Source organism: Pristiophorus japonicus, chromosome 1, assembly GCF_044704955.1.
Source record: "Pristiophorus japonicus isolate sPriJap1 chromosome 1, sPriJap1.hap1, whole genome shotgun sequence".
NCBI classification, from domain to species: domain Eukaryota; kingdom Metazoa; phylum Chordata; class Chondrichthyes; family Pristiophoridae; genus Pristiophorus; species Pristiophorus japonicus.
The window spans coordinates 150,623,606-150,646,832 of NC_091977.1; the positions used below are offsets into that span (position 1 = coordinate 150,623,606).

The following is a 23,227-nucleotide window of genomic DNA, read 5'->3' on the forward strand; positions in this document are numbered from 1 at the left end:
TAACCTTAACTGCCGTGTGAGGTCATTAAACTTCTTGCTGCACTGAATCGCACTGCTGGCTATCACATAGCTGGCTACTCCTGCCAGAACCTTTGCGATGTATAGGGCGAGGACTTCCTGCCAGTCTGTGGGAAGAGGACAGCCCGCCTCCTCACCATGGCTACCACCTGTGCCTCAAGAGCTGTGTCTGAGAATCTTCAGGCTCTCGCCCTGTCTTGAGGCTCAGCCATCTGTTTCCACTACCGTCATCTTCCAGGTGAAGTTGGAGCTGTAGCATAAATGCACCTCCCCTTTAAGTACTTAATGAGGCCAATGCCAAACATTACTTGAAATTAGATTGGATCTGATATTGACTCACCTGTTGAGTGGTAAGCATATGAGCAGCGGTTTTAGTGATGAGATCAAGACTATAATCATGTTAATGAGGACTGAGCACGAACTTGGCGTTCTACGAAGACCATTTCGACCTGGCGCAGCTTAACATCGTTGGGCCTTGACTCCGCCTGTTTTGTGGCTGTATCCAGTTTTTAGCCCCACTTCTGCCTTTCATTCTATCACAGACCTTGTCTTTTGTCCTTTCTTCTCCCCCTTTCCCAGCCTCTGTACTTGCTTGAAATCTGTTACATCTCTAACTATTTTCAGTTCTGATGAAAGGTCATCAACCTGAAACGTTAACTCTGTTTCTCTATTCACAGATGCTGCCTCACCTGCTGAGTACTTCCAGCATTTTCTGTTTTTATTTCAGATTTCCAGCATTCGCAGTATTTTGTTTTGTATCAATGTTTACAAATTGTTTTGAACTCCTACTCGGTTTTGACCACTTATTGCAAAGTAGCAAAATTCTGGTTTAAACTATAAGGGGGAAAAATTCGGGGCGTTTGCGCCTCCCATTAGTGCCCCCGGTGGGTGCTAACAGTGCACAAACGACTTTTCACCTGGGCATGGCGCCGCTAACGACTCCCGCGAAATTCAGCAGGGGTTTAGTCGTTGCAATAACCAGTAGCGCCCCGCTCTGCTGCGCCGGCAATGACAACCGTGCCAGACGTCATCACCGTGCGCAGTGACCCGTTTTCACTACCAGAAATTTGGTAGCACCCCCTGAAGCTGCGCCGGGCGATGCCAGCGACAGCTTCAGGGGGCGCGTACCGAGCTGTAGGCTGCTCGCGGGTCGAAATTTAAAGGGCAGGTGGGAATTGAACAAAAATGGCCGACTTACCATTCACAGCCTCCTTCAAGTTGGATCGTGTGATCCGCTGATGCCGCGGCACCCCATTCCCTGCTGGATCAGGTAGGGACCTGTTTCTCCCCCGCAGAGTTGGCAGCTTAGCCCTCCCCTTTAATGAAGGGGTGGGCCCTGTCTACGTGGCAGCTCCATGTGTCCCACCGCTCTTTATTTTGCACTCCACTGCTCTCGAGGGCGGTAACCCGAATGCAGGTCGCGGGGCGCCACTTCTGCGCCTGGCGCAGGAACTCCTGCCTCGCGGCTGGTACTGCCCCCAAATGGGGCGCTACGCAATTTTGCCACCTAATTCCCTATTTGTTGCTCATGTGGAAATAGATTGGTTTTCTATCCTACTGTAGCTGTAATGTGGAAGGTAAGCACAGAGTAGGGGTAAATGAAGCTTAACACTGTAAATTCATAGTGGATGTGATGTGCCAGCATAATGTTCCATTGGGGACCAAAAGACAGGTTGAAAGGAACTATTCTTCACAGTGTACATTCTTAAGCTTAGCTCTATGACCAAGGGAAATTACAGAATAAGGCTGAATACTTCCCCCACAGTAAGGGAAGTATAATTTGAAGGGAGTCTCTTAAAGATCAGCTAAAACCCGCTGAAGACTGGCATCAGCTTGTCTGCTCACCACCTTGAATGGGGAATAATGGTGATCCACTGAAGAGAGCTAAAAAGAGAGGAAGAGATATACCTAAGAATTTGATTGTGTTACAGCATGGGAGTTGTATACTGTAGTAGAAAGACTCAAAGAAGGCATTCGGAAGAACCATATAGGTTTACAGCACAGAAGGAGAATTTTAAACTCGAGGCTTGACTGGGAGCCAATGTAGGCTAACAAGCACGTGGGTACTGGGCGAATGGGGCTTGGTGCGAGTTAGTATATGGCAGCAGAGTTGTGGATGAGCTTAAGTTTATGAAGGGTGGAAGATAAGAGGCTCGCCAGGAAAGCATTCGAATAGTTAAGTCTGGAGGTAACAAAAGCATGGATATGGGTTTCAGCAGCAGATGGGTTGATGCAGGGGAGGAGACAGGCCTTATTACAGAGGTGGAAGTCGGTGGTCTTTGTGTTGGAGAGGATATAGGGTTGAAACTCAGCTCAAGGTCGAATAGGATACTGAGGTTGCAAATAGTCTGGTTTCGCCTGAGACAGTGACCAGGGAGGTGGATGGAATCGATGGCTAGGGAGTTTGTGGCAGGGGCCGAAGATAATAGCTTCAGTCTTCCCGATGTTTAATTGGAGGACATTTCTGTTCATCCAGGACTGGATAGAGACTCCCCCATTTGCTACATTTCTCCCACCCACCATACCACCTTCTGAAAGAGCTCCATCAGTTTTGTCATGCACAATTTTCCTTTTTGAAATATGTATTCGCTGTTTATAATTATTTGCTCTTCATCTAAATATTTTGTAATTTCATTTCTAATCAAAGATTCAAAAATGTCACTCTTACAGATGTTAAACTAAGTGGCCTTTAATTACTCTGTGTTTGCTCTGTCTCTCTTTTTGAAAATGAGTGTTATATCTACTCTCCAGTACACATTCACTCTCAATCGACCCTGCGTACAATTTCCAGGTCCTCTGCTATTTCTTCCCCATTTCCTTCAGGATGTTTGGATGTATCCTGTCAGGTCCTGGCACTTTGTCCTTCTTCAGTTTAACTAACTTCTGTAATACGTTCTTTTTATTCATTATATCTCTCATTTTGCTTTTAATCAATTCAGGATTTACTTCCTCCCCAAACTTCCGCTTTGATGTCAAACACTTGTTAAGTATCACTGCCAATTTCCATTTATATTATACTAACTCACTATCCTCTCCTCCCTGGGCTCCCACCGGATTTAACAATTGTCTTTTTATTAATATATTTGAAGAACACGTTACTGTTTTTCATACATTTTGTGAATCCCTCCTCCTACTTTCCTTGCTTTCTTGATCCCCCTCTTAATCTCTTTCCTCATTTTCTTATATTCTCTCTTTTTTATCATACTTTTTTGATTTTAACATTTTTATTAGTGGTATCCTGAAACTTGGAAGTCGTGTCCTTTTAAAATACAGAGGGTTGTTCAGACCGAGAATGACCTTTCAGTGGTGGAAGCAGACTCCATAATAACATTTGAAAGAGAAATGAATAAATATATAATAAAGAATAAGTTTAAAGGATGTAGCTAAAGGGCTAAAGGAATGAATGAACCAATGTCGACACAATGGGATAACTAGCCTTCTGTGTTGTAAAATTCTAGGATTCTATGTCTATAAACTCACTTGATCTGATTTTGAACAATATGGCTATCTCATCAATGGTCTGGTTTCATTTGCTATGGATTGTTCACATTGAAGACTATCTTTACAGTGAATCAGAATATTACAGATACTGTTATTTAAAGTACATATGTGAACTTTAAAATATTTAAGTTAAGAAAGCATTCCATATATAGATTGCATTTTATATCAAAGTTTCTTTTCTTGTAGCTGGCCCACCCTACACATTATATTTTGGTGTAAAGTTCTACACAGATGATCCTTGTAAACTTAAAGAAGAAATAACAAGGTAACAAGATGTAAACATAAACTTTGCTTATTGAGTCCTATATAACTGAATATTGCAGTTTTCTGGTCAATCGGCTTTATGGAGTTCTATAAGACTTGATGATGTTACCATTATGTTTGCCTTTGAAAATGTTTTCAAATGAGTGGAGCAGAAAATAAGAACATTTCTTGCGTATAATAGATTTACACGGCAGTATTTTACAAAGACACAAGTACAGGAATTGTGAGAAACGATAAGGGCCTGAGTTTTGTTGTGGGTGTATGCCAGTGAATCTGTTTCTGCTCTGTTTTATTTTCTTTTTCTGGCAGTAACTAATGTATTTGAAATCTTAAATATCTACCTGGACTGTGTGAAGGGAGAAAAGTTTGTTTAGCATTAACAGTGGGTCAGCTTGCAAGAATAAATTTATTTTGACTTCACCCCTGCCCATAAATTCGCAATTTAAATCTTGCACTGAAGTTCTGCTCCACTGAGGAAGCAAGTGTAGCTATGTGTGACAAGGGTGAGGCAGAGGAAGGAAAGTCAAGCAGAAATGCTTTTAGTTCCATGTATTCATCTCTCCTTGCTTATAAAAAAAAAACCTTAAGATAATTCATGCCAAGTAACATATCTTCAATATTGTTGCATCACGAAAATCTATTGTGCTTTGTGTTTCTGCTTCTTTCCTCAACTGCTCTGGTGACCGAGATTGTAGGGGTGGTTTTTGTGCATCTGGATTGCCTCCATCCACTTGAGTGAGAGTTGGCACTTTAGATTGATCAAGAACCTTCTGAGTATTCAGCAGAACTGAGCTAGTAGTGTTTTTTTTTTCAGAGGTTGAGCAGCTCTCGCTTGGCCCTCAGTACTTGCTCCCATTGAACTAAATAGAGCCACCCCCAAGTAGGCTTAGTGTAGGGCATGACACTGCAGCAGATCGCTGTCAGTGAATTACTGTTATGACTGGGACTGCAGTAAACCAACGATTAATTCCATCATTCGGGAACAAAATGTGTTTACTCGAAAGAAAACTGCTCCAATATCATTGTCTACACATAGATCATTTCAGATATCTTAATTGAATAAGGACATTGAGATAAGTACAAGATAGTGCATGTTTCTGTGAGTTTCATTTGTCAGATACCTAGATTGTCTTCCAATTAATCTTAAAAAAAAGATACACTGGATGGATCCAGCTTTACAATTTCTTAACTGATAACTTTTTTTTCATTTTAGATATCAGTTTTTTCTGCAGGTCAAACAAGATGTCCTTCAAGGTCGACTGCCTTGCCCTTTAAACATTGCTGCACAACTGGGTGCATATGCTATCCAGTGTAAGTGCATTTGTCCTATTCCAACTGTTTAATGACGTTTTATAACATGTGATACATGAACTGCAATGAAGGCTACGGTTACATTGACCATACTATAAAGACTGGGACTGTAAAAAAACACTCAGTTAACTTTATTGGGGAGCAAAATATGTTACATCTGTAGAAAAAAATAGTTGGGAATTTCTGCTGCACTGTTCCTGGCACACTCCCGATTTTCAGTCTAAGTGTTCCTTTTACACACTGGGATCACTTATTAGGAAATTCTGCACCCCAGTCTGTGAGTTTCTGACCATTAATTTTAATCGTCAGAAAATCATGGGCTGGGGATGTGGTATTTCCCAACATGTGCTCCGGTGTGTAACTGGAATGTAGATGCTGAATATCCAGGCCAACATATCCCAATACAGTGAGAAGTTATATTTATTAATGTTGGTAGCATCATAGTGTCAGTTTGCCATAACACAATAATCACAGGGATGAGATCTGAAACAATTTGTCAAAAAAATGGTGGGCTCAATTTTCCCGGGTCATTTGCGCCGTTTTTTTGGCACGCGCCGTTTTTTCTGGCGTAATTATTTAATTCAAAGTTTCCCTCTGGAATCTGCGCCGGAGTAACTGCTTTAGTTATGATTTTTTTAAGTTAGGTTTTTTTTGACGTCACGGGGCAGTTTTCAGCATTTTTCGCAGTTTGCCCCCAAATTTTTTATCCTAGGTCAGCGTATCTGACCACTCCCGAAAAACCTTCTGGTGTGTTAACACAAGGCAGCGCTCATTGAAAATGGTGCTGAAACATGCCATTGTTTTTCATCAAAGTTTTTGGATTGAGTCTCTAACACTTGAAATATCCATAATAAAGTTCAACTTTTTTTACCTTTCAACGGAGTACATGGAAGTTTCTTGGATTTCTAAAGTTTTCATATTTTTTACTTACATGCCACCACCTAACGTTTTCAAGCAGGGCTGGAGGGGGTTCGTAGCATCGGCTATCAGAATCGGCTCCGCGTCCGGACATGGGCACGGGGCTCGGCTGGAAAACAAGCCCAGGGAGATGGCAATCGGAAGGCTCCTGTACTGAACCCGGGGAGGGAGGTGGCAATCGGAAGGCTGCTGCACTAGGCACAAGATTATAATGAGTTTGGGGGATGGAGGGGGAGAAGGGGCAAAGTCACAAGTCTGTAATGAGTTTGGAAGGGGAGATGTCACAAGACTGCAATTAGTTGGGATGTGGGGGGATGGGGGGGAGAGGGAGGAGAAGTCACAAGACCTGGGCGTGGTCCAGCCATATAGACCTTGGGAAAAGGGAACAAATAACCTGTTCTGCCTGAGTTCCTGCCGTTTTGAGCTTCTTGCAAAGGTAAAATTTAACTATGGGGGCAATACTGACAATGCCATACCTTGTGTGAGCCTTCTGCATGATGGTGCTGCATAGGAGACAATTGATTCGACGTCATCGCATGCGGAACATCAGAGCCCATAGAGTGCTTACCCACGTCAGATATATCGAGACAGGCGTTCGTACCTGCACCTGAGTGATGCAGACTGTGTCTGAAGGCTGTGTTTCCACAAATAAGCTGTAACTGAGATCTGTGAGTTAGTGAAAGCAGACTTGCAACTGAGAAGCACCAGGAGGACTGCTTTGTCAATTGATGTGAAAGCCACAGCTGCACTTTCATCCTAGGCCTCCGGATCGTTTCAAGCTATAACTGGGGATGTGTGCATCCTCTCTTAGCATGCAACGCATGTCTGCATTCGGCAGGTGACAGCTGCAGTATATGCACGGAGGAATGACTACATAAAGTTCCCCATGACCGCCCAAGAAATGCGTGACAGGGCTATGGGCTTCTTCAGGATTGCTGGCTTCCCAAAGTTACAGGGCTGCTTTGATTGTACCCACATCACCTTGCGGGCACCTTTGGAGGATTCTGAGATGTACAGGAACAGAAAAGGCTTCCACTCCATTAATGCACAGCCCATGTGTGACGACGTGCATCGCATCATGTCAGTCAATGCAAGATACCCTGGCAGCACCCATGATGCATTCATCCTACGCAAGAGCATTATATCTGCCATGTTTCAACAGCAGCCAGAAGGGCAAAGCTGGCTACGGCTTATGACGCCCCTACGCGTAACCTGGACGGAAGCTGACTGGGAATACAACATGTCGCACATTGAAACGCGCAGCATCATAGAGAGGACCATTGGCATCTTGAAATAGCGTTTCTGATGCCTGGACCATTCCGGCGGCTACTTGTTATACTCCCCTGAGATTGTCGGTCAGTTCACTGATGTGTGCTGCATGCTGCATAACTTAGCCATCATGAGGCAGCAGCAGCAGCTGGGAGGAGAAGACCCACCTGCAGTAATAGTGGCTGATGATAATGATGAGGAAGATACAAATGACGAGCAGGAGGATGAGGACGAGGAAGCCATACAAGTACCTGAACCCGAAGCATGATGGCAGAGGAGGACGGGCCATCATGCCCCTTTAACAATTGCTCGAGCCTTGCACTAGCAGCTCATCCATGAACGCGTTGCTGACTGGAAGCTTGCAGGGAACATGAAAATGGACTGCAAAAGCTTCTTTCGCTATGTAAAGAGAAAAAGGTTCGTAAAGACAAACGTAGGTCCCCTGCAGTCAGAATCAGGGGAAGTCATAACTGGGAACAAAGAAATGGCAGACGAATTGAACAAGTACTTTGGTTCGGTATTCACTAAGGAGGACACAAACAACCTTCCCGGATATAAAAGGGGTCAGAGGGTCTAATAAGAAGGAGGAACTGAGGGAAATTCTTATTAGTCGGGAAATTGTGTTGGGGAAATTGATGGGATTGAAGGCCGATAAATCCCCAGGTCCTGATGGTCTGCATCCCAGAGTACTTAAGGAGGTGGCCTTGGAAATAGTGGATGCATTGACAGTCATTTTCCAACATTCCACAGACTCTGGATCAGTTCCTATGGAGTGGAGGTAGCCAATGTAACCCCACTTTAAAAAAAAAAGGAGTGAGAGAGAAAACAGGGAATTATAGACCGGTCAGCCTGACATCGCGAGTGGGTAAAATGATGGAATCAATTATTAAGGATGTCATAGCAGCGCATTTGGAAAGAGGTGACATGATAGGTCCAAGTCAGCATGGATTTGTGAAAGGGAATTTGTCATGTATCTCACACAACTCTATATAACTGTATATTACCATGCTATATATGACTGTAACTAGATATGACCTATAACCACAAGCATACTTCACCACCAGGGGTGCACTTGCAGGAGACACTGCACACCTGTCCCACACAGGTATCTAAAGGCAGGTCTCAAGCAAGTGAGGCATTCCAGAGCTGTGAAATAAAGGTGCAGGTCCTGAGTGATCTTGACTTCAGCATGTGCCTCGTGTAAGTCTGTACTGCAGGGTCAGGACTTTACAGTGGCGACAAGTTACGGGATCACAGAATCCACAGAATGGCTACCAAAGGCTCAGATGAGAAATACAATGCTGAAGATAATTGGGAGGACTTTATAGAAAGGCTCCAGCAAAGCTTTGTAACCAAAGACTGGTTAGGCGACGATAAGGCAGAAAAGAGAAGAGCCCATCTCTTGACCAGCTGTGGCTCGAAAACATACGCCTTAATGAAGGACCTGCTGGCACCCGAGAAACCAGCAAGCAAGTCATTTGAGGAGCTGAGCACACTGATGAGAGACCACCTGATGCCAGCGAGCAGCCTACACATGGCCAGACACAGGTTCTACAACTACAGACACTGTGTGGGCCAGATCATACCCGACTTTGTGGCGGAATTTCGGAGGCTGGCTAGTTTATGTGAGTTCTCCGATGAACTAAGGAGAGAAGTACTGAGGGACTTTTTTATTGAAGGAATAGGCCACGCAGGCATATTCCGAAAGCTCAGAGACCAAGAGCTTGACCCTAGAGGCAACAGCACTGGTCGCACAGACATTCTTGGCAGGAGAAGAAGAAATTAGGTTGATCTATACTGTGGGTACGACAACTAACGAAACATCGGAACAAGGGGTTCACAGCGTGAAACAAGCCGCTACCCCCACACAGGCAGGAGAGCAGGCCTTCAACAGCAGGCAGTGGTGCCAGAAGCCATCAAGGGCCACATGAACGGCTGTTCACACCTCATCAACCCACAATGTGAGCAATCAACTACAAACTGAGAGAAGCTCAAGAGAGATCAGCCAGACGCAGCTCATCCTTCGGAAACAATGGAAGCGGTCTGTGCTGGAGACGTGGGGGAAGGCACTCACCAAGGGGGTGTCGATTTCAGCATGCCATTTGCAGAAACTGCAACTATACAGGGCATCTGGCCCGCATGTGCAGAAAAACAGCAGCTCGGCTGGTATACGAATCGGAAGGGTCGGAAAGCGGACCAGAAGACGGTGGGGACAGTGCCTAGGACACCGAGGTACAGCGGGTCAACACGATCAATGGTCACTGTTCTTACAACAAGACGCCTCCAATAATGATGAGGGTCCTACTCAACAGGATATCTGTCAACATGGAACTGGACACGGGAGCGAGTCAATCTCTCATGAGCGTCCAACAATTTGAACAGCTGTGGCTGCACAAAAGCAACAGACCAAAACTCACAAGGGTCGACACCAAACTAAGGGCCTATACCAAAGAAATCATCCCAGTCCTTGGCAGCGCCATGCTCTCAGTTACACACAAAGGGACGGTGAACCGACTTCCTCTGTGGATTGTCCCTGGCGATCTCCCAGCACTGTTGGGGAGAAGCTGGCTGGCAAAACTAAATTGGAAATGGGATGATGTTCACGCCATGTCGTCAGAGGAACGGACCTCCTGCTCAACAGTTCTAAGTCGATTTTAACATCTCTTTCAGCCAGGTGTGGGCACCTTCAAAGGGGCTAAAGTTAAAATCTACATCAAACAGGATGCTCGACCGGTCCATCACAAGGCTAGAGCTGTGCCTTATGTGATGAGGGAAACGATTGAACATGAACTGGACCGGCTTCTGCAGGAAGGCATTATCTCAACCGTGAAATTTAGCGACTGGGCAAGTCCCATCATCCCCGTCATGAAGCCTGATGGATCCGTATGAATCTGTGGGGATTACAAGTCTACCATAAACAGTCTCCCTACAGGACCAATACCCGCTGCCCAGAGCGGAGGACCTATTTGCCAAATTGGCTGGAGGAAAACATTTCTCGAAACTAGATCTCACATCTGCGTATATGACGCAAGAACTGACCAAGAGTCTAAGCTACTCACCACCATCAACACACATCGAGGCCTTTTCATGTACAATCGATGCCCATTCGGCATCCGGTCAGCAGCTGCTATATTCCAGCGCAACATGCAGAGTCTGCTCAAGTCCACCCCGGGGACGGTTGTGTTTCAAGACGACATACTCATCACGGGCAGGGACACCGACTCCCATCTCCGCAATTTGGAGGAAGTACTAAAGCGATTGGATCGGGTAGGCCTAAGAGTTAAGAAATCCAAGTGCCTGTTTCTCGTGCCCGAGGTTGAATTTTTGGGTAGAAGGTTTGCCGCTGATGGAATCCGCCCAACAGAATCCAAAACCGAAGCAATTCGTCTGGCACCCAGGCCCCAGAATGTCTCGGAACTGCGTGCCTTTCTTGGGCTACTCAATTACTTTGGGAACTTTATGCAGAATTTGAGCACGCTGCTGGAGCCTCTCCATGTGCTACTCAGAAAGGGGTGCGATTTGTTTTGGGGGGACGCCCAAGAACGCGCCTTCAATAATGCACGCAACCTTCTATGTTCCAACAGTGTTTTGACTTTTTTTGACCCAGGTAAAAAGCTAGTTCTTACATGTGATGCGTCAGCGTATGGGGTCAGCTGCGTTTTAGAGCATGTCAATGGTGCGGGTAAATTACAGCCCATTGCTTTTGCCTCCAGGTCACTTTCGTGGGCGGAGTGCGGGTACGGTATGGTGGAGAAGGGAGGCGCTTGCGTGCGTGTACGGTGTCAAAAAGATGCACCAATACCTTTTTTGGGGCCAAGTTTGCATTAGAAACCAACCACAAACCCCTCACGTCCCTGCTATCCGAGAGCAAGGCATTCAACGGTGGGCACTCATGCTGGCGTCTTACGACTACACAATAAGGCACAGACAACTGTGCCGACGCGCTTAGCAGGCTACCCCTGGCGACCACGGAAGGGTCCGACGAACAGGACTGTGAGATGGTCAATGGCAATTAATGCCTTTTGAGTCCACAGGTTTGCCCATGAAGGCTCGCCAAATCAGAGCCTGGACGAGCAGCGACCCCACGTTATCCTTCATCAAAAGATGTGTTTTAACTGGTGACTGGGCAGAGGCTCGCGATGCCTGCCCCGAGAAGATAAAACCTTTCCATAGGCGCATGCATGAACTATCACTACAGGCAGACTGCCTGATGTGGGGCAGCCGAGTAGTCATGCCTTTGCGAGGCAGAGAGGCGTTTGTCCGGGAGCTCCACCACGAGCACTCGGGGATCGTTCTCATGAAGGTTATAGCCAGATCCCACGTCTGGTGGCCTGGCATTGACGCGGGCTTGGAGCTTTGCGTCCGACGGTGCCCAACTCAGCAATGCCCCCAGGGAGGCCCTCCTGGCCCTGGCCCACCAAACCGTGGTCGCGGGTGCACGTAGACTACGCGGGCCCATTCATGGGCAAAATGTTCCTTGTAGTCGTCGATGCATTTTCAAAGTGGATCGAATGCACCATTTTAAACTTGAGCACAACCTCCACCACTGTGGAGAGCCTTAGAACCATGTTTGCAACGCACGGAATTCCTGACATATTGGTCAGTGATAATGGTCCGTGCTTCACCAGCGCAGAATTCCAAGATTTTATAGTTGACCACGGCATAAATCATGTTAAGACGGCACCGTTCAAACCAGCCTCTAATGGCCAGGCGGAGCGAGCAGTGCAAATCATTAGACAAGGCATGCTTAAAATCCAAGGTCGCACGCTGCAGAGCCGCCTGTCGCGACTGCTGCTGGCATACAGATCTCGTCCGCATTCGTTGACTGGTGTTCCCCCCATGCAACTATTGATGAAACGGACCTTAAAGACTCTGCTCTCGTTAATCCTCCCAGACATGCATGAAATTGTTGAGGCAAAGCGCCGGAAGCTAACTGAGTACCATGACCGAAATTCGAGGAGGAGGTGGAATGAGATAGGGGACAAAGTGTTTGTGCTAAACTATGGCAGGGGTCCCAAATGGCTTGCAGAGACAGTAACAGGCAAGGAAGGAAACAGGCTACTGGTTATACAAATGGACAATGGCCAAACCTGCCGGAGGCATGTAGACCAAGTAAAAAGTAGATTCACCAACAACACTGCAGAACCAGAGGCAGACTACAATGTGGAACTCACACCACACCTGGTGGACAGACAGAGGGAACAACCTCAGGAAAGGGCAGTCTCAACAGACAGCCCAGGCGAGATACCAGCAATCATACTGAACGAAGCAGACAGCCCAGGAGAGATACCAGCAATCACACCGAAAGAAAAACAGGCACCAAGGCAAACAACTGAACCACAACTAAGACGCTCCACGCGAGAGCGTAGACCACCTGAGAGACTGAATCTATAAAGACAATAAGACCTTGGGGGAGGGTGATGTCATGTATCTCACACCACTGTATATAACTGTATCTTACCATGCTGTACATGACTGTAACTAGATATGACCTGTAACCATAAGCATACTTCACCACCAGGGGTGCACTTGCAGGAGACACTGCACACCTGCCCCACACAGGTATATTAAGCCAGGTCTCAGGCATGTGTCTCATTCCAGACCTGTGAAATAAAGGTGCAGGTCCTGAGTGACCTTGACTTCAGCATGTGCCTCGTGTAAGTCTGTACTGCAGGATCAGGACTTGACAGAAATCATGCTTGACAAATCTTCTGGAATTTTTTGAGGATGTTTCCAGTAGAGTGGACAATGGGGAAACAGTTGATGTGATGTATTTGGACTTTCAGAAGGCTTTCGACAAGGTCCCACACAAGAGATTAATGTGCAAAGATAAAGCACATGGGATTGGGGGTAGTGTGCTGACGTGGATTGAGAACTGGTTGTCAGACAGGAAGCAAAGAGTAGGAGTAAATGGGTACTTTTCAGAATGGCAGGCAGTGACTAGTGGGGTACCGCAAGGTTCTGTGCTGGGGCCCCAGCTGTTTACATTGTACATTAATGATTTAGATGTAGTATCTCCAAGTTTGCGGATGACACTAAGTTGGGTGGCAGTGTGAGCTGCGAGGAGGATGCTATGAGGCTGCAGAGTGACTTGGATAGGTTAAGTGAGTGGGCAAATGCATGGCAGATGAAGTATAATGTGGATAAATGGGAGGTTATCCACTTTGGTTGTAGAAACAGAGAGACAGACTATTATCTGAATGGTGACAGATTAGGAAAAGGGGAGGTGCAACGAGACCTGGGTGTCAGGGTACATCAGTCATTGAAGGTTGGCATGCAGGTACAGCAGGCAGTTAAGAAAGCAAATGGCATGTTGGCCTTCATAGCGAGGGGATTTGAGTACAGGGGCAGGGAGGTGTTACTACAGTTGTACAGGGCCTTGGTGAGGCCACACCTGGAGTATTGTGTACAGTTTTGGTCTCCTAACTTGAGGAAGGACATTCTTGCTATTGAGGGAGTGCAGCGAAGGTTCACTAGACTGATTCCCGGGATGGCGGGACTGACATATCAAGAAAGACTGGATCAACTGGGCTTTTATTCACTGGAGTTCAGAAGAATGAGAGGGGACCTCATAGAAACGTTTAAAATTCTGACAGGTTTAGACAGGTTAGATGCAGGAAGAAGGTTCCCAATGTTGGGAAACTCCAGAACCAGGGGTCACAGTCGAAGGATGAGGGGTAAGCCATTTAGGACCGAGATGAGGAGAAACTTCTTCACCCAGAGAGTGGTGAACCTGTGGAATTCTCTACCACAGAAAGTTGTTGAGGCCAATTCACTAAATATATTCAAAAAGGAGTTAGATGTAGTCCTTACTACTAGGGGGATCAAGGGGTATGGCGAGAAAGCAGGAATGGGGTACTGAAGTTGCATGTTCAGCCATGAACTCATTGAATGGCGGGGCAGGCTCGAAGGGCCGAATGGCCTCCTCCTGCACCTATTTTCTATGTTTCTATGAAGGCTCAGAACAACTATTCCACATGGGCCTGTTTGGACCTGTTCCGTAATGTGTTGTGTTAATGGAACAAATGATGGAAATGATTCTTGTTTACTTCAAAAGTTGTGTAAATAATCGAACAAATAATGTAAATGATTCAGATTTAATGTTAAATATATTTTATTTAAAAGTTTAACAAATAGTTTTTTGTACTTAACTTAACTTTCATAAAATTATTCTTATATCAAACTTTAAAGTTTTCAGTTACGTTCACTTACAATCTTTAAGATCATTTACTAACTTTTAAACTTGTAAATTTACATAACTTACAAAAATCTTTTAATTTGAGAACAACAGTTACAATAGTAACAATAATAACAACAACAGCAGCAGCAAAGAAAGGCTACACCCATCTCTCCTCCACCTTATTCTAAGACCACCTGTCGCGCTTGTTCTTGGTGACTCCACCACTCCTGACTGCAGGCAGTGTCGCAGTCTTTCTGGGGTTGGTACCAAGCTTATTTTTTCTAAGATCTCTGGTAGTGCGCACCTGTTGAGGGGGTGGGGGACAGTAGACGGCAATGTAGAGGGCCCGGCTTGGGGCTCTTCAGAGGCTGGTGTGGGGATTGGAGTGCGAGTGACAGTTGATTGTCAATGGGCGCAGGGTCTGGGCGTGTTCCCTTATTGCAGCAGCGAACTCCAACATGCCGTCCCTCATGCGCCCTGACAGTGTCTCAACGACCTGCAACATTCCCTCCCTCGTGGTCACTGACATGGTTTCAGCTGACTGAGACATTCCCTCACTCATAGTCCTGGACATCGTTCCCATTTCTCATGATATTGCTGTTACTTCTCTCGACAGTCCCGCTACCTCATCACCCGCCCCACTGATGGTGTCTAGGAGTGATCGGGTAAGGTCAACCCTCTTCCTATTCATTGCCATCATCTGAACCACATCTGTTACATCCTGCACCTCAGGAGAGCGCGGTCGAGCTCTCCTTCCCCTCCTCCCCATGGGTGTGGCTCGCACCCTACCACTGGGATCCACAGCCTCGCAAGGTGGGGCCCTGGGTGTACCTCACTGCACCACACCACTGGAACCCACAACCTCGCAAGGTGGGGCCCTGGGTGTACCTCACTGCACCACACCACTGGAACCCACAGCCTCGCAAGGTGGGGCCCTGGGTGTGCCTTGCTGCACCACACCACTGGAACCTGCAGCCTCGCAAGGTGGGGCCCTGGGTGTGCCTTGCTGCACTACACCACTGGGACCTGCAGCCTCGGATGTTGGGAAACCATGGAATGTCCCACCAACACTCGAGCCACTGGTCACGGAAGGGGCTGGCATCTCAATGGGCGGCACCTGCACCTCCACCAAAGTCAGTAAAACAGTGGGGGCTTTATCCATTTCCATCCCCTCCCCCCCATGCTCTTGGTCAGGAGGGTGAAATTGGAAGATGTTCTCTTCAGGCTTGTCGTCATCTGAATCATCTTCTATATCATCAGGGTTGGCCTCAATTTCTGCAAAATGTAACAGAACACAGAGAAATGGTTAGCAGCAGAGGAGGTGGCAGGATGGGTGGCATGAGTAGGCTGACAGCATGCTGATTTGAAGGACCACGATGAATGATAGCCCATTGCATCAACCGAAGCGTAGTTGATGGAGTCATCCCCGGGAACCAAAGCATGGCTATCCTGCGCAGTACTTAACATTTAGCAAAGCCAGACTGTGGAATTTGCAGGACTTGCCCTCTCCCTCGAGAATGGGCCCAGCTTGTGCAGTGGTGGTTGCTTTTCTCCAGGCAGGACCCATGAAAGCAGCGACCCTCTCTTCCAAGGGTGTCAGTGGGTGCAGAATTGCCGGGCCTCCTCCTGTTCAAGTTCTTTTATTATGTGTCACCTTCCTCTGCAAAGATGAAAATGCAACTTTTTAGAGAGGTGTCTTTCTGCTGGGTGGGACATATACAGCTGGTCACATTTACAATTGCAATTCCATTGAATAAATGAAAATATTACTTACACTAACTACTTGACCAAGGTCCTGCCACTTTTTACACTGGCCTCCAGATCTCGTGGTGGTCATCATTGCGCAGTTATCTTCTGAAACTTGATTCCAGCGTTTCTTCATTTCTTTGGGTGGAACTTTTATGTGACTTCTGCTGGTATCCAGCTCCTGCCAATTGGTTCTCAATCACAGTAACTAGTGCCTCCACTTCATCCTGAAAGAAATTCTTGGTCCTTGCACCGTGTTGCATCTTGTATTGCTGCAGATCCGATTTTTCCAATGCTGTCGCACAGCACTCCTTCTCACACAACTGGCTCTTTAACAATGGCTGATTGCCAACCCGGAGCTGTACTGCGCATACGCATCCATTGATATAACGTCAAAAACGTCACTTTTTTTTGTCGCGCATGTGTAGAAGGTGCGGCATCGCTTTTTTCGCTGCAGACAACAGGCTCCACCCCCCGAGGTGACTGGACACGCTGTGCTGTGCCAAATTTGAATTATACATCGGGGAAACTTTGGCAAAATATTTCTGCCGCATTTCTGGCCTAGAAAAATGGGCATAACTCTGGCAATACGCCAGAAAACTGGCTTGGGCAAAATTGAGCCCATACACTTCGAACAATTCAGGCTAACTTGGAAAATGTGAATTTATATCAAATGGATTGATTCATTTTTGTATAGATCTATCCCTTTAAGAAAACGTGTGGAATACTTTACAGCTTTTTATCCTTTCCATTCATGTGTAACTACATATTAGCTGTAACTCACTAGAGATTTACATATCTCCATAGTATTCTAGCATTTCCAGATATGTCTTTGCTGGAAAGTGAGTTGAATCAGTGTATGCTCTGACTAAACATAAGCTGCTTTTACATTGCGCTAGGACCCGTGCTATTGCCGCCAGCACTTGATGTGCAGTGTCATGCACCTGACTGCATCCTAGAAATAACTTTGTGGAATTTGCTGAAGCTGCCCACTAGCAATAACAAATTCTGGCAAGTTTACTTTTGGGTTGCAGCTGGCTGAACAAGACCATACGTTGGGAGTTGGTGCTGCTTGCATATGTTTCGTGCTGGGGTTTTTCCACTTACACACTTGCCATCCTGCAATTTTACCCCCATTAATTTAAATGGACAGGGAAATTCTGTGCTGGCAAGTGCAGAAGAGGCAAACCCCAGCCCATATGTCCAAGGGCCAGATATGACTGACATGTTTCCCTTTCATTGAAACAAAGTTTTGATTTTTCCATTTTACAGAAGAATATTTTGAAAATGTATTTGGAAACTGAGACTCTTGTTCAAATCAGGAAGGAATTGATAACAATTGCTATAGGATTCCTGAGTTCAGGTCTGCTTGTATCCCCTACCCCTATTCCAATGAGACAGAGACCTCAAATAATGGGGGGAACTGTGTCTCAAAAAACTGGCAGGTTTGGGTTGGGTTGGAGGTTACAGCAGTAGAAATCTGAATCACGACCCAAACCCGCCACCAACCAGTCCACTTCCAGTTTTAACGGATTATGCGTGCCTCATTTTCAATCTTCATTTTAAATGTAACTCTGGATGGCAGGTTTTCCGATCCCCAGCCCCTGATCCCCCTTCGACCTCCAATCCCCGAATGCCTTCAGGCCCACCGATCCCAGCCCTCCAACCCACCCCGCTAATCCAGGCCATCCAATCCCCATTCCCCTCCCCCCCCCCCACACCAGCCCTGATCATGGCCTTCCGACTCCCTGCGACCCACAACCCCCTGATCTCAAACCCACCTCTAAGTTAAAATCCTGTCTAATGTTTTTAAGGCATCATAGAATTACACATTTGACAGAAATAAGCGAGGAACAGTGTCACTGCAAGATGGATGGAAATGAACAAAAATGACAGGTTCATTAGACACTGGCAACTGCAGTGAGCATGACACAATATGAATCAACACTTTAATATAAGAATCATAGAAGTTTACAGCACAGAAGGAGGCCATTTTGGCCCATCGTGTCCGTGCCAGCCAACAAGAGGCTATCCAGCCAAATCCCACTTTCCAGCTCTAGATCTGTAACCCTGCAGGTTACAGCACTTTAAGTGCACATCTAAGTATTTTTTTAAATGTGGTGAGCGTTTCTGCCTCTACCACCCTTTCAGGCAGTGAGTTCCAGACTCCCACAACCCTCTGCGTGAAGAACTTTCCCCTCGAATCCCTTCTAAACCGTCCACCAATTCCTTTAAATTTATGCCCCCTGGTTGTTGATCCTCTGCTAAGGGAAATAGGCCCTTTCTATCCACTATATCCAGGCCCCTCATAATTTTATACACCCTCAATGAGGTCTCCACTCAGCCTCATCTGTTCCAAGGAAAACAAACCCAGCCTATCCAATCTGTCCTCGTAGCTAAGATTCTTCACTCCCGGCAACATTCTAGTAAATCTCCTCTGTACGCTCTCCAGTACAATAACGTCCTTCCTGTAATGCGTTGACCAGAACTACACGCAGTACTCCAGCTGTGGCCTAACTAGTGTTTTATACAGTTCAAGTCTAACTTGAACTTATATTCTATACCTCGGCTAATAAAGGCAAGCATTCCATATGCCTTCTTAACCACCTTATCTACCTGGTCTGCTACCTTCAGGGATCTGTTGACATGCACTCCAAAGTCCCTTTATTCCTCTACATTTCTCAGTGTCTTATTTTAATGTGTATTCCCCTTCCTTGTTAACCCTCTCCAAATGCATTACCTCAAACTTCTCCGGATTAAATTCCATTTGCCACTGTTCTGCCGACCTGACCAGTTGATTGATATCTTCCTGCAGTCCGCAGCTTTCTTCTTTATTATCAACCACACAACCAATTTTAGTATCATCTGCAAACTTCTTAATCATATCTGCTATATTCAAATCTAGATCATTGATGTATACCACAAAAAGCAAGGGACCCAGTACTGAGCCCTGCGGAACCCCACTGAAAACATCCTTCCAGTCATAAAAACACCCATCAACCATTACACTTTGCTTCCTGCCTCTGAGCCAATTTTGGATCCAACTTGCCACTTTGCCCTGAATCCCATGGGCTTTTAGTTTCATGATCAGTCTGCCATGTGGGACCTTATCGAAAGTTTTGCTAAAATCTATATACACTACATCATACATCATCGACCCTCATGGTTACCTCCTTGAAAAATTCAATCAAGTTAGTCAGACATGACCTTCCCTTAACAAATCCATGCTGACTGTCCCTGATTAATCCGTGTCTTTCAAAATGTAGATTTATCCTTTCTTTCAGGATTTTTTCCATTAATTTTCCCACCACTGGGGTTAAGCTGACAGGCCTGTAATTACTCGGTCTATCCCTTTCTCCCTTCTTAAACAAAGAAGTTGGAGAAAAATGTTATTGCCTTGCATTGCTTATTAGTATTATAACATGAGATGCTAAATTTCTTCATGTTTTTAGATTAGGGAACCTTGGTGAAGATCCAGTGCTAATAGTTTACATACCTGTGCATGTAAATATGAAATGAATCGCACAGCACCAGATATTACAGTAAGACCTATTGATTAAATTAATTGTAAATGTGAAAGTAGATTATTATTTTCTCTCTATTCAGCTGAACTTGGAGACTACGATCCTTGCAAGCACACAGCGAGTTACATATCTCAATACCGCTTTGTTCCTGATCAGAAGGAGGACCTCGAAGAAGGAATAGAACAATTGCATAAAGTATTAATGTAAGGACATTCAGTTTTTCTCGGTGAACAAATCAGGCTTTAGGAAGTATTAGCTAATTTCCTAATGTATACAAATGTCTCTGAAACCAGCTGGAAAAAAATAGGTGGTATCTTTTGTCACCGTTATTAACTGGGTTGCTAATATTAATGACCTCTGGTAGACTTGTTGAAATCTGAAAAGTTTCTAATATATAGCATGAAATGCAGCTCTTGAGTGCTTCACATAGAAGGAAAAAGCCCAAAGAATCGACTCCCTCTGTACAAACAGCATTCTTTGCAGATACATCTTAACCTGATTTCACATGTTAGTTCCTGGCACATGCAATTTACTGAGTAGATAGCATACAATGCTAGAATGCCACCTGTCTTGAGTTCACTTATAGGTTCATTCAGATACATATTGTTCTACATGATATATTTCCATGGCCCAGCTGCTGAAGAACAAATTAAAGGAGAGTTAAGCATTCACCCTGGATAGATACAAAATTAAAATACTGTGGATGCTGGAATCAAATAAAAACAGAAAATGCTGGAAATCTCAGCCGGTCAGGCAACATCTGTGGAGAGAAAAACAGAGTTAATGTTTCAGGTTGAAGACCCTTCGTCAGAACTGGCAATAGTTCGAAATGTAACAGATTCTTAAGGAAGTGCTGGGACCCTAGAAGGGGGAGGAGAGGAAAGAACAAAAGGGAAGGGTGGAATGCAAAATAAATTTGAGAGACAAAGGGGATGATGGGCTGAATTGAGATGGTAATAGGTTGTGGTTCGGAAACAAAAGGTGAGCCTTCATAGGGTGTGAATGGCAGTATGATTCCCAGTTGTCACGGAAAACAGAGAGAACCAAACTAAAAATAAAGAAGTGGGGGGGAGGGGGGAGTTTTTGTTAAAGAAAGTGAGGAAAGGTAACAGAATGTGGGCAGAGATTATGGTCTGAAATTATTGAACTCGATGTTGAGTCCAGAAGCTGTAAAGTGCCTAAACGAAAGATGAGGTGTTGTCCCTTGAGCTTGTGTTCAGCTTCATTGGAACAGTGTAGGAGGCCAAAGACAGAGAGGTCAGAGTGGGAGTGGAGCGGAGAATTAAAGTGACAGGCGACCGGAAGCTTGGATCACCCTTGTGGACTGAACAAAGGTGTTCACCAAAGCGGTCACCAAATCTGGGTTTGGGCTCCCCGTTGTGGAGGAGACCACATCGTGAGCAGCGAATATAGTATACTAAATTGAAAGAAGTACAAGTAAATTGCTGCTTCGCCTGGAAAGAGTGTTTGGGGCCCTGGACAGTGGAAGGGAGGAGGTAAAAGGGCAGGTGTTGCATCTCCTGCGCATGCACGGGAAAGTGCCGTGGGAAGGTGAGGGGTTGCTGGGGGTGATTGTGGAATGGACCAGGATATCACGGAGGGAGCGGTCCCTTCGGAATGCTGAAAGGGGAGGGGAAGGGAAGGTGTGATTGGTGGTGGGATCACACTGGAGGTGGCAGAAATGGCGGAGGATGATCCATTGAATGTGAAGGCTGGTGGTGTGAAAGGTGAGGACAAGGGGAACCCTGTCGTAGTTCTGAGGGAGAGGGGAAGGGGTGAGAACAGAAGTGTGGGAAATAGAACGGACACGGTCGAGGGCCATAACCACAGCAGAGGGGAATCCTTGGTTGAGGATAAGGAAGACATGGCAGAGGCACTAGTGGCATCGTTCGAGCAGATGCGACGGAGACGGAGAAACTGGGAGAATGGAATGGAGACCTTACAGGAAGCGGAGTGGGAGGAAGTGTAGTCCAGGTATCTGTGGGAGTCACTGGGCTTACAGTGAATATTTGTCAATAGTCTATCCCCAGAAATGGAGACAGAGAAGTCGAGGAAGGGAAGAATCAGAGATGGACCATGTGAAGGTGAAGGAAGGGTGAAAATTGGATGCAAAGTGAATGAAATTTTCTAGTTCAGGGCGTGAGCAGGAAATGGCAACGATACAGTCATCAATGTACAGGAAAAAGAGGTGAGGGAGAGGACCCGAGTAGGATTGGAACAAAGAATGCTCCACGATCCCACAAAAAGGCAGGCATAGCAAGGACCCATGCGGGTTCTCAAGGCAACGCCTTTAATTTGGAGGAAGTGAGTGGAGTTAAAGGAGGTTGTTCAATGCGAGAACAAGTTCTGCCAGGCGGAAGAGGGTGATGGTCGATGAGGACTGGTTGGGCCTCTGCTTGAGAAAGAAGCGGATGCCCTCAGGGTGGGGGATGGAAGTGTAGAGGGATTGGACATTCATAGTCAAAAGGAGACGATTGGGACCAGGAAACTGGAAACTTTTAGTGGCTGAGTGCGTCAGAGGAGTCGTGGATGTAGGTGGGAAGAGAGTGGACAAGGGGAGAAAAAATAGAATCGAGATAGGAAGAAATAAGTTCTGTGGGGCAAGAACAGGCTGTAACGATGGGTCTACCAGGACAGTCCTGTTTGTGGATCTTGGGAAGGAGGTAGAAGCGGGCTGCGCAGGGTTGGGGAACTATGAGGTTGGTGGCTGTGGAGGGAAGATCTCCGGAGGAGATGAGGTCAGTAACGATCTGGGAAATGATGGCTTCATGTTCAGTAGTGGTGTCATGATCCATGGGGAGGTAGGAGGAGATGTCAGAGAGTTGGCGATCAGCCTCTGCAAGATAGAGGTCGGTTCGCCAAACAACGACAATGCTACCCTTGTCAGCAGGTTTCATGACAAAGTTGGGGTTGGATCTGAGAGAGCGGAGTGCTGCAAGTTCAGAGGGAGGTAGGTTGGAGTGAGTGAGGGGGGCAGAGAAATTGAGACACCCAATGTCCTGGTAGCAGTTTGCAATGAAGAGATCTAGAGAGGGGAAAAGGCCAGAGGGAGGTGTCCAGGAAGAGTGAGAATTCTGAAAACGGGAGAAAGGGTCATCTGTGCTGGGGAAAGACTCCTGGCCGAAGAAGTGGGCACGGAGGCGAAGGCGGCGGAAAAAGAGGTCAGCATCGTGCCGAGCTCGAAATTCATTGAGGTGGGACGTAAAGGGATGAAGCTCAGGCATTTGCTGAGGACTGATCGTTAGGGGTTAGAGAGGGGAAGGTCAGAGGGGATAGTGAAAACACGGCAGGGGTTGAGACTGGAAGAAGGGATGGGATCAGAGGGAAGTGAAGAGAAAGAAGATTCCGGAGGGGCGTTGGTGTCCAAGAGTTGTTGGAGCTTACGATCCTTGACACCTGAAAGGAAGGAAAAAAGTTTTTTGTATTAAAGTGCCAAATGAGGCGAAGGATGAAATTGAACTGCGGACCTGGACAGCTTGGAGATAGAGTGAGTCAG

The 23,227-nt window shown here is 46.1% G+C and overlaps 1 protein-coding gene across 1 annotated transcript in view; it reads left to right on the forward strand.

The window, feature by feature from the left end:
* epb41l4a (erythrocyte membrane protein band 4.1 like 4A) overlaps positions 1 to 23,227 on the forward strand; it is a 524,857-nt gene that overhangs the window by 232,978 nt on the left and 268,652 nt on the right. Inside the window, exons 5-7 of the mRNA XM_070864703.1 lie at positions 3,706 to 3,784; positions 4,997 to 5,094; positions 19,814 to 19,934. Coding sequence (XP_070720804.1) covers positions 3,706 to 3,784; positions 4,997 to 5,094; positions 19,814 to 19,934 — 298 coding nt within the window. The remainder of the gene's footprint in view (positions 1 to 3,705; positions 3,785 to 4,996; positions 5,095 to 19,813; positions 19,935 to 23,227) is intronic.